The sequence below is a fragment of the Terrapene carolina genome, unplaced genomic scaffold (genome assembly GCF_002925995.2).
Source record: "Terrapene carolina triunguis isolate 2854851 unplaced genomic scaffold, T_m_triunguis-2.0 Scaffold62, whole genome shotgun sequence".
NCBI classification, from domain to species: Eukaryota; Metazoa; Chordata; order Testudines; family Emydidae; genus Terrapene; species Terrapene triunguis.
In genome coordinates, this window is record NW_020664413.1 from 53,008,417 (window position 1) to 53,022,084 (window position 13,668).

Consider the following 13,668-nt stretch of genomic DNA (forward strand, 5'->3'; position numbering starts at 1 on the left):
CACTCTCCCCATCCCATCCCTTCCCACCTTATCTGGGGAGAGCCAGGGGAGGATGTCTCTGGCCTGGCTGGAGCTGCTCTGGCAGGCTGGGCAGCGTGGCTGCAGCCTGCACCGGCAGGCCAGACCAGGCAGCGTGGCCGCAGCATGTTCCAGCGAGCTGAGCTGGGCTGGGCGGCATGGCTGCAACGTGCTCCAGCGGGCCGGGCGGCGCGGCCACAGCCTGCTCTGGGGGGTGGGGCCGAGCAGCACAGCTGCAGCCTGCCAGCCTTGGAGCTGCAGCTGCTTTGGAGGCTGCGGGGAGAGCAGTGTGGCCAGAAGCGGAGAGACTTTGGCCCCGCCTCTTCCCTTCTGGTTCTGCTGGCTATGCTGCCTCTCCTTGCTCTCTCTGTTGGGGGGAGGGGCTGTGTCCCGCCTCTCCCTCTCTATACCCATTCATAAGCCGACCCCCTTCTCTAGTGCTTCCCCTTTTTACTAAAAAAATTCGGCTTATGAATGAGTATATATGGTATTTTCAGCTGTTAATCTCTTAGTTCTCTTAAGTTCTTAAAATTGAGGTTCTGCTATACATATGCACTTTGTCCCCACATATCACAGTTCCCAACTAACCTAATCAGCAAGGTATGATATGTTAACTAAGGCAGTGATTTTCAAGGAACCCAATGGAGTTAGAGTGATCTGCCCTCACATTACTAATGTGACTCATGGGAACATCAGAGACTGATATGACAAAAAACATTTTTGTACATTCAACATGAATCTGTGGGACTGCCATACTTGCATAATTCTCTCAATAGCTCAAGTGGTACTCCTTCAACTGTTGATTATATCCCACAAGAATGGGAATACACCTCTACCCCGATATAACGCGACCCAATATAACATGAATTCGGATATAACGCGGTAAAGCAGCACTGCGGGAGGGCGGGGCTGTGCACTCTGGCGGATCAAAGCAATTTCAATATAACATGGTTTCACCTATAACGCGATAAGATTTTTTGGCTTCTGAGGACAGTGTTATATCGGGGTAGAGGTGTTTATGAATTCCTCTTTTCTTAGCCTAGCAGTTAACACTGTTGAGAGCCTGAAAGATAACATTCTGAACTATGTATCCATTGGTAGCAAAATATTCTGAGAGTCCTGAATAAAAGGATGTCAAGGCAGACATCAGTAAAATGTTATAAATTTGTGGGGCTAGATGGATAGAGATCATAGACACTTTTTTCCATCCTGGAATAAGCCTTTTTGCATGCTCCTTTTCTGAGTAATCTAACATCATTTTTTTCTAATGCTGAGTTTTTGCCTTTCACTATAGACTCAGTGGCTGTCCTTCTGGTCTCCTACTTGGTCACAATGATAGAAGCAGAAAAGTAACAAAAATGTGTTTGGAATGTCTGACTGGTTCTAGGACATCCTTCATTAACCAACTTTCAGATTTAGCAGAAGTAAATCAAAACAGATCCATTGCCCCAATGAAAACATGTAAGTCAGTGCAACTTCAAAATGAAAGGAGGCAATGGTCTTCCCATGACATGGGTATATAACCATCTCCCTCACTTTCAGTCCCAACCCACACACTGTATCAGGAATGTGGCCAGCTATATAGAGTCAACAATCACTTGGAAGAGTTCCTTAGTAGCCTTAAATCCTAAGATGACACAGTAAGTAGATTTTGCACATTTTCTGTCAGAAGAACTTGAAATCTACAGGGTCCACACTTACTTAAAAGAAGTCTCCCATAAATCCAGAACAGCCAACATTGTGGGGTTCATTGCATACAAATTTTCCTTTATGTAACTGCAGGCTGACAAGAAAGACTTGTTCCAAGGTTTTGGCACAACTTCCATTCTAAACAAAACAGTAAAATAAAGTCTCCAATTAGTCATGCTAAGAATCCAAAATATATGTATATTTTCCTGAATAGTTATAATTGTGTTGCATGCCACTGAGATTTACAATTTGGGAAATAAAACTAATTTCCTCTTTCACTCTTAAGAAATTAAAAATATTGTCCTAGAATATTGGGGAGTACATATAAAATTAAATATTGAGATAGAACTTTATGCTAAAACTTAAGCAGAGATATGTAACTCATTCATGGTCCCTTATGACTTCTTTGAGCTCATCAAACTAATTAGATTACATGCATGCTGCTTAAACAGGTAATTAACCAATAATTTTTCTCAATGATCTTGAATATGTAATAGGTAAGGCTGTATGCTTGTCACAACCATGATTTTTGTCACAAAACCAATGAATCCTAACTATTTAAATAATAAAACGTCATTGCCTTTTCACCTCAGTCTGCCTGCTACTGAGTACAATTTTCAAGCATTTTTACGTGTTTGGCACTTTGTGGTATCCTGCTAACTTTACATACTTTAAAAACTGTTAATCATAGTTATTTAACACTTTCTAATGGAAAATAGATTTAATAGTTAAACTATTTTGTGCCATGACTTTTTAAAAAACTAAAATTATAACAAACATGTTTTATTGTGACAGAGATTAATGTTTCTCGCCTGTAACCAGAGTTCTTTGAGATGGACTCTGCATGTTCACATTCATGGGATGTGCTGATGGTGCGGCTCTGACGGTGGAATATTTTGATAGCAGTGCCTGCCTCTCTATTCACTGTTCCTGAATGTTGTGAGGATCAAGGTACAGAAGGGGACATGGTATTCCAGCCACCTCATTTCCTTCCAACAATCTCCTCAAATCTGAATTTGGAATTAGGACTCGGAGAAAGAAGGGAAGATGGTCTGGGAGTGAGAATAGAGAGAGTACCTCTAAAAGAACTTAAGTTACGGGTGAGTCACCTTTATTTCTTCTTCGAGTGGCCTCTGTTTATTCACATTCATGGGATATTTTGACAAGCAGTACTGACCTTGAAGAAAGGCGGGACATGGAGTCCTAATTAAAGAGGGATTGAAATACTGCTCTGCCAAACTGAGCATCTGATCTAGACACTAGGTCCAAAGAGCAGTGTTTTGTAAATATATCTATGGATCTCCACATTGCAGCCCTACAAACTTCTGTACGTGGAACATGTCTAAGGCATGCCATTGAGTTCACCCTAACTGTGGTGGAATGAGAATAGGGATGGATGCTAATGTGCAGGCTCCTTATATGCATAGCCTAACCCAATTTGATAATGCCTAAGAGGTGCTCACTTAACCTTTTTTTATTATTAGCATAATGTGAATAGATTAGGAAACTTTCTTAACTATTTAAATAATAAACTCAAGCCCTTATTGCATTTAAAACTAAATTATGCAATTTATTTTTCACCTGCATGTGCACGTGGGCTTGGGAAAATTACCAGCAGGTTAATTCACTGATTAATGTGAAATTGGGTTACCAGCGTAGGTAGAAACCTGTTGGTGATATAGCACAACTTTATCTTTTTGAAATACTATAAATTGCAGGTCAGCCATGAGAGGCTGCAGTTCACTCACTTTTCTAGCTGATGTTACAGCTAAGGTGAAAGCTGTTTTAATTGAAAGGTGAAATAAAGAGCATTCTCCCACTGGCTCAAAGGGAAGCTTCATAAGCTGTGTTAGGACTATGTTAAGATCCAATGCTGGTGAAGGGTTCTTGATTGGTTGGTAGAAGTTCATCAACCCTTTCATAAATCTCTTTACTGTCCCATGTGTGAAAACAGATTGTTTTCTATGAGTGATAAGTCGATATGGTGGCTAAATTAACTTTAATCGATAAAGGGACTTGAAAATTTCAGCTGTACCATGTATACCAATATAGCCTGAATGAAAGCTGTGGTTAGGACTATATTGTTACTGTTTGCCCAGAGGAAAAAAAATCTCTTCCACTTGAAGATATACCATTATGGGATGATTCTTTCCGAGGAGTTAATTAAGACATGTATCTCTAGTGAGAAGATTTTTCTAATTCTTCCCGAGCCCTATAGCCCAAGCTAGCAGGCACTAATAGGAAAAGTGGATATGAGTAATAATCCATTCCATGCTGTAGCGCCAACAGATGTGGAGTGAATGGAAAGATTGGTAAATTCCTTTGGATCGCTGAAGAAGGTCTGGGAACTACTGTTGCCTCAGCTATTCTGGGGCAACCAGAATTATTTTGTCTTATTTCATCTTCCTTACTATGCTCTGGATTGGGGGAGATGGAGGGAAGGGATAAAGAAGACCTTGCCCCTGGTTTATGAGGACTGTTTTTGAGATGGATTGGCTGTCTCTTCCTGGTCTCAACCAAAATCTAGGACATTTCATGTTTTTCTTGGTTGAAAAATCTGTCTACATCTGAATGACCCCATGACTGTAAGCTCTTGTGTACCACTGATGTTTTTAATGACCATCTATGGACTTCAGTCCTGTCCCTTCTTACGTAGTCCACAAGGCAGCCAGGTTTAGAGCTAGAGTCCTGTGCAGATACAAGATTTATAACCACGGATGTGGGTATACATGGAGCTACAGCACTCTGCCAGGAACCGCAACGGTGAAAGCAGCAGCCACTGCTGTCGGGCCACTGCTCACAGAAGTCAGTGCCCCATGCCAGCAGCTCCTCCGGCGTGGCTGTACCATCCACAGCCCTGGCCTCGCCCCACCCCGAGCCCCGCCCACTAGGGCGGCCACCAAGAGCACCAGCAGCTGTCCCTGGTCACACTGCTCTGTGCAAGTGGCTCGGATGCTCCTGGACAGCAGTCCCTTTCACACAGCGGTCTGTCTCTCCAATCCAGGGGTGTGAGCTGGTTGCACACAATAGCGTGGCCAAGGACAGCTGCTGGTGCACCTAGTGCCCACCCCAGTGGGTGGGGCTGGAAGCAGAGCTGGGGGAAGTACAGCCACGCTGGAGGAGCTGCCAGCACAGGGCACTGGCTCCTGCGTGTGGCGGCCTGACATGCTGCTGCTTTTGCTGCTGTGGTTCCTGGTAGAGCCCTGCAGCTCCATGGATATAAATCTTGTATCCATGCAGGGCTCTATGTAGAGCTACAGCAAAGATCTTGTGCTCACTGCACCATTCCTACAGAGCCACTGCCTCCCACAGCTCCAGGGAGTAAGCGCCAACCTATTTTTTACATAACTTACTGCTATCATGTCATGACAAGGTCTCACACCAAAAGCTCTTAAGCAAAGTAAGTAGCCATTGGGTAAGAGGGAAGGTCCTCTCATGGATCTGTAACTGGTTAAAAGATAGGAAACAAAGGGTAGGAATAAATGGCCAGTTTTCACAATGGAGAGAGGTAAACAGTGGTGTCCCCCAGGGGTCTGTATTCATAAATGATCTGGAAAAGGGGGTAAACAGTGAGGTGGCAAAATTTGCAGATGATACAAAATTACTCAAGATAGTTAAGTCCAAAGCTGACTATAAAGAATTACAAAGGGATCTCACAAAACCAGGGAACTGGGCAACAAAATGACAGATGAAATTCAATGTTGATAAGTGCAAAGTAATGAACACTGGAAAACATAATCCAAACTATACATACAAATTGATGGGATCTAAGTTAGCTGTTAGCACTCAAGAAAGAGATCTTGGTGTCATTGTGGATAGTTCTCTGCAAACATCCACCCAATGTGCAGCGGCAGTCTAAAAACCTAACAGAATGTCAGGAACCATAAGGAAAGGGATAGATAATAAGATAGAAAATATTGTAATTACATTATATAAATCCATGGTTTTCCCACACCTTGCATATTGAATGCAGTTTTGGTCACCTCATTAAAAAAAAAAGATATATTAGAATTGGAAAAAGTGCAGAAAAAGGCAACAAAAATGTTTAGGGGTATGGAACAGCTTCCATATGAGGAAAGATAAAAAAAGACGGGGACTATTCAGCTTGGTAATGAGATGACTGGTCAGGGGATATGATAGAAGTCTATCATCAATGGTGTGGAGAAAGTAAGTGTTATATACCTTCTCATAACACATGAACCAAGGGTCTCCCAATGAAATTAATATGCAGCAGGTTTAAAACAAACATAAGGAAGTACTTCTTCGTACAGCACACTGTGGAACTCATTGCTGGGTGATGCTGTGAAGACCAAAAGTATAAATGGGTTCAAAAACAAATTAGATCAGTTCATGGAGGATAGGTCCGTCAATGGCTATTAGCCAAGATGGTCAGGGACCATGCTTTGGGTATCTCTAAACCTCAGACTGCCAGAAGCTGAGACTGGATAACAGGGGATAATTGCCCTGTCTCTGAAGCATCTGGCACCAGCCACTGTCAGAAAACAGGATACCAGGCTAGACAGACCATTGGTCTGACCTAGTATGGCCATTCTTATGTTGTCCTTGACAACCTGAACCACCTTGTGATGAAGATGAAGTAGAAAAGATTTGGAAACTCATTGTATTGCTGTCAGCTCAGCTAGCATACTGCTGTATGTTTGCTTTTCCTGGGAATTCCAATGGCCATGAACTGTCCATTTATTGAAGTGTGCTCCTCATCCCACACCGGATGTTTCTGAGGTTACTGATGGAACTGGAGGGTTGAAAGCCAGACCCCCTTAAGAATAGTGTGACTGAGTCTCCCATGATAGAGACAATTGCAAATTCTTTGGTATGGTCTTTGTTAGACACATGCTGGCTAAATTTCATTTTGAGCTGGGTGTAAGTTGTTGCATATATAGCTGAGGCTATTAAGCCCATTAATTTAAGAAAGAATATGGTTCTCTGACATGGTAGTTGGTGTAGTAAAGCTATGGCTAACTGAATCTTTAAAAACCTCTTCTGGAAGAAGTGCTCTCCCTACTTGACAGTCCAGAATTATCCCTGTGAAGAGGATCATTTGAGTCAGTAGCAAGAGCAACTGCTCCAAATTTAGCCTAAGTCCCAACTTCTCAACTAGATAACCTTAGGATACATGGTTCTGGATAGATTTTCTTCTGGCAATGGTTTGAATAGCAATTTAATAGTCATCTAAATATGGGTATCCATGGATCTATTGTCTCTGTAAATGTGCTACCATAGCTGAGAGGCATTTTGTAAAACTTCTGGAGCCAGCAGAAAGACCAAACTGAAGGACCCTGAATGGGAAATCATCTTCCATACTAGAAAACAAAGACTGAGTCTGATTGAAATAGGGCAATATACATCATTCATATCAAAAGCTGCAAACCAATTCTGTGTTGAAAGGGAAGGTAGTATAAATGCTAGGGTCAGCATATGTAAGTGGAACTTTCTGACAAAGGAATGTTTTCTCAATTCTAATATAGGTCAAAAGCCTCCATCCTTTTTCAGGATTAGGAATTATCTTTAATAAACTCCTTTTCCTCTGAATTCCCTTGACACCTCATCCATGGCCACTTTTGTCACACCAGACAGAACCTCTGATCTTAGTAGACTTATGAGAAGGGTCCCTGAATAGGGATGAGATGGGGGTATGCTTGAACTAAAACTTATCGAGATGGATCCTTAGCCAATGTAAACTGGCATACCTACATTGAAATCCATGCAGACTGTGCACTAAAATCAATGGAGCAATGTCAATTTACATCAGCTGAGGATGTGACCAATTATCTTATGATCACTTGCTGTGGGACTACATCCAACCTTATCATCATTTATAAATGTTAAATGCTACGACAGGAAATTTGTTCTCAAAAGTTTGTCAGACTAACCACATATTTTTCAGAGCTTTAATACGCAACTATATGAGTTTATGCAACAAATAGCTAATATTATTTATTTTTAGGGATATTTAACATGCTCCAGTTTGAATCAATTGCCTTTATCTAATAAGGTTTCCCTACATACAGTATTCTCTCCTACTGCTGTCTAGTCAGTGTTCTTGAAGGAATATGTTTTCTTACTCTGCACGATGAGGTGGAAGAAAAGCTTGCTTCTTGTCTTCATCTTTTTCCCTGGGATCTCTTAAAACAAAGTCAACTAAAAGAAGGTATAAAAAAAGCCAAAACATAAATATGTTTAGTAAAGGAAAAACAACACTACACTAATGGATCCAAACAGTTGGGCAACCCCAGTGAAGTGAATGATGATGCAGGAGTGTAACTGTACAGGGTATGCAATTCAAAACAATTTTATTTAAGTGAGATTTACAAAATAAAAGCAATTTTTATGAAACAGCAAAAGTGTTGAATGAGGCCATATTTCTCCCTTTAGGGGAAAAAACATGAAATCCTGTGGAACTTTCCTATTAAAAATATGTATCCAACATCTCAGTCATCTACAAACTTCTAATTTATTTAATGATGGTATTCACAATGAATATATATATTTCAATAACTCATAATATTCATACAACTAGAAAGAACAGATATCATCATCAATTTACCGATAGCTTTCTTTACACTCAGAAGATAGTCTTCTCTCATTTCATCAGACAGTAAATATATACTTTCGCTGAGTACTTTCAGATGCTGTGGAACTAAATCCAAGACATGCTCCAGCCAAGAGTCTTCCATTGGAGCGACATGTTCTGTATCAATTCCATGGTGAATGTAATAGTAGTATTTCTGTACAATAAAGGCATTAAATAAGTTGGCTCCATTTGGCATTATAACAAAAAGATAAGATGTCATTGCTAGTGCTGCTTTTGATGGAAGCATAAGTACATTTCAAGAGTACTAAGGGTTGGTTTACATTATAAACTATACATAACTCTGTAAGTTTAATTTTAGGTTTTATCTGATTTCTTAATGTGTTTACTAAGTGAATCAAAATTATTTCTAAAAATTATAAAGATGGTATAACTGCATTCAAAAATATCATGTCATAATCCATATTAAACATTAATAACAGTGCCTCTGCAGAGCACTAGCTTTCCAGTCAGTAACACTGGATACTGCCACAACACACACAGATACTGAAAGTCCTAACAAATTGCACTCAGAGACCTTCACTGTATTGTAGCAGCATCCACATGGAACTTTACAGCACAGCAAGCTGGTGCACTCTAGTGTCATACCCTGACTTGCTGTGCAGTAATTTGCCATGTAAACCAGTCCTTTGTCAATATATAACAAACATGCTGAAAATTGTGTAGACACAGGAAGAGGAGTCAGGGATGGAATATAAACCTTAACTTTGAATTTGCTTGCTTATTTGGTTTAAAGCTGATTTTTGAGATTAAGATTTTCTACTGTGGGTGCCAACATTATTCTCATATAATTAGCATATACATCTGTTGGGCCCACAAACCCACAGTTGTACATATCAATCAGACAACTGCATCTGCAACTTAGAGTCCTCTGATCAATTTCCTAATATGATCTTATGAGAAAAAAATATATAATCATAACATGCACATTTTAAAAGTGATATTTTGAATTAATTTGTTTTAAAACATTCTTATGCAACAAATTCATAATGATTTTTCAATAACTGTTAGAAACACAGATTAAAATTATATATATTTTTTATCCAGTACATGTTTTCTTCTTTTTATTTGGGTTTTACTTGTCCATCTGTAAGGTCTGATTAGCTTGTTGTTTCATTTTGTCTTTAAAAAGTTAAGCAAATTAGGAGCTCTTTGATGGAACTAATTATAAGTAGTTTTCTACTACAAGATAAAACAGACAGCTGGGTCAGACTGAAGGGGAAACACTGATGAAACTCAAAGCCATCCACCATGCTGCAAAAAAGGAAAATGCAGTTTTTAATCTTCAAAGGAAAGCCACAGATGCGGGTTTCACCAACACTTAGTTTCCTCATAGTCCAACAGGCGTGTCAGTTTTATTTTGTATTACAAAAACTACCTCAGGGCATGAAGCAGGATAACATTTATTTTTTTAATAAATTTTGAAACAGACAAGCTAATCAGGCTGCAGATGTGAAGTAAAAGTATAATTATAGAAGAGGCTGGAAAAAGGGATACTAAGCAGTGAGGGCAGGAACAAAGGATAAAATGCTATACACTCTGCTCCATGGCCCTGGTAAAAGGCAAATAGCAGAAATCCGAGTAGGAAAGAGACCTCATTTGTAGAAGGCAGCTGTGGTAGTTCCACCATATGTTCCACCCACTCTGCAGAAACCCCGCTGTGGTACAATCAGAGGGTTAGAATTCTATGGGGTTTCAAGAAGCATTTTAGGCTTACAGTAGATCAGCAGGAATAAGTAGCAGTCACTGCAATGTATGCTTCTCTAGAAAGCTGTTAGATGTTCAGGATATCCATGTAAGTTAATTCTTCTTCTTGCAACATTAACTACTGCTCTACACTTTCATCCTTCTTGGAGAGGGGAATAATGGAGTGGAAAATGCAAAGGCACCAGTGGTAGAATGGCGCTTCAGCAATTTGTTCCTTCACAGAGGTCCAGAGAGCAGCAGAGTGGCTAGCCCTTTCTGAAGAAGCTCCTAAGATCAGTTAAGGATGCACCTAGGTTTTCCTATCGATTCTCTGCCTCCATGTGGTATGAAGCCCATGACGCCCACCCCTTCAGAATGGCCTTTATTTGGGAAGCATTTTCTCCCTTCACAAGGGTTATTCTGGGAGGAGGTGAATAAAGTCCATACAATGGAAGAAGAAGGGGTGGGAATAGAGTGGGAGAAAATACAGATCTGTGCAGACTGATAGGAAAGACTGTCCCAAGAAGTCCAGCTGGACAGAAATAATAATAAAATATGCAATTTGAGAAATTTTATAAAATAAAACTGGAAAGTTATCTTTAAACATATTTTCAAAAATGCACACCCAAAGTTAAGCTCCTAAATTCATATTCAGGTACCTTAAAAATGACCTAATTTCAAGAAATGCTGAGAACTTTTGAAAATCAGTTTGCTTATTTAGGTACCTAAAGATAGGTCTCAGAACCCAACTTTGGATGACCATTTTTCAAATTCTTCAGCTGCATTTTTAGTCTGTTGGCTTAATCAAATGTCAGGTGCTTTGTTCCTTATTTTTATTCGTTAGTGAGATGAGGTAACCTACAGTACAGTAACTCCTCACTTAACGTTGTAGTTATGTTCCTGAAAAATGCGACTTTAAGCGAAACGATGTTAAGTGAATCCAATTTCCCCATAAGAATTAATGTAAATGAGGGGGTTAGGTTCCAAGGAATTTTTTTTCACCAAACTAAAGACTATATTATACACAGGGCCGGCTCTAGGTTTTTTGCTGCCCCAAGCAAAAAAATTTTTTGGCTGCCCCCCACCCCAGCCCTGGACTCTCCTCCCCACCTGTACCCCCTGCCGCCCCAGCGCTTGGCTCTCCACCCTCCCCCACCCGCACCCCCTGCCGCCCCAACCCTGGGCTCTCCCCCCGCACCCGAACCCCCTGCAGCCCCAGCGCTGGGCTTCCCCCCCACCAGTGCTGACTCCGTCCGCTCCCCCCTCGCCTCCAGCCGGTCCGGCACTGGCAGGGTCGGGGTAAGCAGCGGGGCTCCCGGGCTGTGTCTCAGCTCGGAAGCCCTGGCTGGAGGGACCCTGCCTCCAGGACCGGCCGGGACCAGGGATGGCAGAGCCAGGGAACCGCCCCGGCAGGGGGCTGAGGAGCCGGGGCAGGGTGGCCCCAGAGGGAGCGGAGCCCCAGAGAGCGGGACGCGGGCCCTGCACGGCAGCGCCCCGGGCACCGGTCCCCACTATGCTGCTCCTGGCCGCCCTGCCGCAGTCCCTGGGTGGCTCGGGCCACTTCGCCCATCCCCGGCTGCGGTGCTGGGGGGTGGCCGCCCTGCGGCACCTGCAGGCGGCTCCGTGCGGCCCCCAGCTCTAGTGTCCCCCCGACGTGAACTGCAGCGGCCCCAGGGCGCCCCCCGTGCAGGATGCACTGCTGCTGCCAGGGTCGGCTCTAGGCTTTTGCCGCCCCAAGTGCAAAAAAAAAAAAAAATGGCTGGAATGCTGCCCCTGAAAATGTGCTGCCCCAAGCACGTGCTTGGTTTGCTGGTGCCTGGAGCCAGCCCTGATTATATATATACCCACATACACACATACACACACACACACAGTATAAGTTTTAAACAAACAATTTAATACTGGTACACAGTGATGATGATTGTGAAGCTTGGTTGAGGTGGAGGAGTCAGAGGGTAGGATATTTTCCAGGGAATGCCTTACTTCTAAAAGATGAACTAGCAATTGGCTGAGCCCTCAAGGGTTAACTCTCAAAGTCTGCAAGGCAGCAGAAATGGAGGGAGGGGAGAGAGCATCGTAGACAAAGACACACACTGTGTGAGAAAGAAATGTGCATTTCCCCTTTAAGTACACTGCCTTGTTAATTAGATCAGCTTGCTGAGACCACAGCTGCTGCTTCCAGCAAGCTCCCTCTGTCCTGAGTTCTGTCGTGTGTTCCCCTTGCCCTATGGAAGATGGGGTAAGTGGGGTTCAGGAGCAGGGGGGCGGGGGACACCCTAACATTAGCCCCCCTCTTCTTCCCCTCCCCCTCCACACAGAAAGGAGAAGCCTCAGGGAGCAGCTCCAAGGCAGAGGGCAAGAGCAACACATGGCAGTGGGGGGAGGGACAGCTGCAATTGCTAGCCTGCTGGGCAGCTGCTGCACAGGGAACTTAGGGGAGCGGGGAGCTGATAGGGGGGGCTGCTGGTCCACCCTGGTTCCAAGCCCCCATGAGCTAGCTGCAATGGGCTGCTCTTCCTGCAAGCAGTGGACAAAATAGGCGGCTGCCAAACGACGTTAGAAGGGAGCATTGCACAACTTTAAACAAGCATGTTCCCTAATTGATCAGCAACGTAACAACGAAACAACGTTAACCAAGACGACTTTAAGTGAGGAGTTACTGTATATAAATTGATAATTCTAAAATTCTGTGGTAGTGGTAGTGCATTGATTTAATGACTCGTCAATAAGGACTTCTTAAGAACATTTATAAACATTATATCATAGGACACACTTTAAGGACATAATTTAGAATGCATCCTAAGGAATTCTGGTGTAATGATTCCACTGACTGAAAAACACATCAGTAGATATTTTACATTACACTAAGTGCACTCAAACAGCCATACAGTGTATTTATTCCATGGAAGAACACCCACTGACATCAACAGGAGTTGCCAAATAGACTGAGGATAATATGCTGCCCAAAGGACCCTCAAATGATCAATATTCTACAGGGACATAGATAGTCCAATTTTAGGCTTTGTTCACCCTGGCAAGTAAACGACAAAACGTTTGTCATTCAGAGGTGTTAAAAAAAACACACAACCCGAAACACAAAAGTTTTGTCGAGGAAAAGGGCCAGTGTGAACAGCACTTTGTCAACAGGAGCGTTCTCCTGCTGACAAGGATACCGCCGCTCGTTTGGGGTGGAATTTTGTCGGCAAGAGAGCTCTCTCCTGCCGACAAACTGTGGTTACACTGTGTGTCTTTTAGCGGCACAGCCATGTCACTAAAAGCTGCGTAGTGTGGACAAAGCCTAATTAGATTTTTATTGTTTTGTATCTTCAAGATTCTTTGTGTTATTAGGACTTAAAATATGTTTTTATGCAAAATGAGAGAGTAATGTATTTTTTTAATAGCGGTATTTGCTTAGTTTTTAGTCTGAAAGCTGGAGAGACAGTTATTGCGGAATATAATTTACCAATGTCACAAGGGAAAAAACGCTGTTGGACTCTGTTTGGAATGCCAATCATTAAAAGGAAGAAGAAAGAAAATAAAGATCTGTTTTAGCGGATTTAAAAAAATTTAATTTACCATCTAAATCAGTGTTTCCCAAACTTGGGACGTCGCTTGTTCAGGGAAAGCCCCTGGCGGGCCGGGCCGGTTTGTTTACCTGCTGCGTC

General features: G+C 42.4%; 1 protein-coding gene across 1 annotated transcript in view; it reads right to left on the bottom strand.

The window, feature by feature from the left end:
• The window catches only part of DNAH7 (dynein axonemal heavy chain 7), a 234,795-nt gene that overhangs the window by 204,225 nt on the left and 16,902 nt on the right, over positions 1–13,668 (bottom strand). The window contains exons 5-8 of the mRNA XM_029910522.1: positions 13,467–13,546; positions 8,273–8,527; positions 7,791–7,866; positions 1,720–1,845 (exon numbers count right to left, since the gene is read on the bottom strand). Coding sequence (XP_029766382.1) covers positions 1,720–1,845; positions 7,791–7,866; positions 8,273–8,527; positions 13,467–13,546 — 537 coding nt within the window. The remainder of the gene's footprint in view (positions 1–1,719; positions 1,846–7,790; positions 7,867–8,272; positions 8,528–13,466; positions 13,547–13,668) is intronic.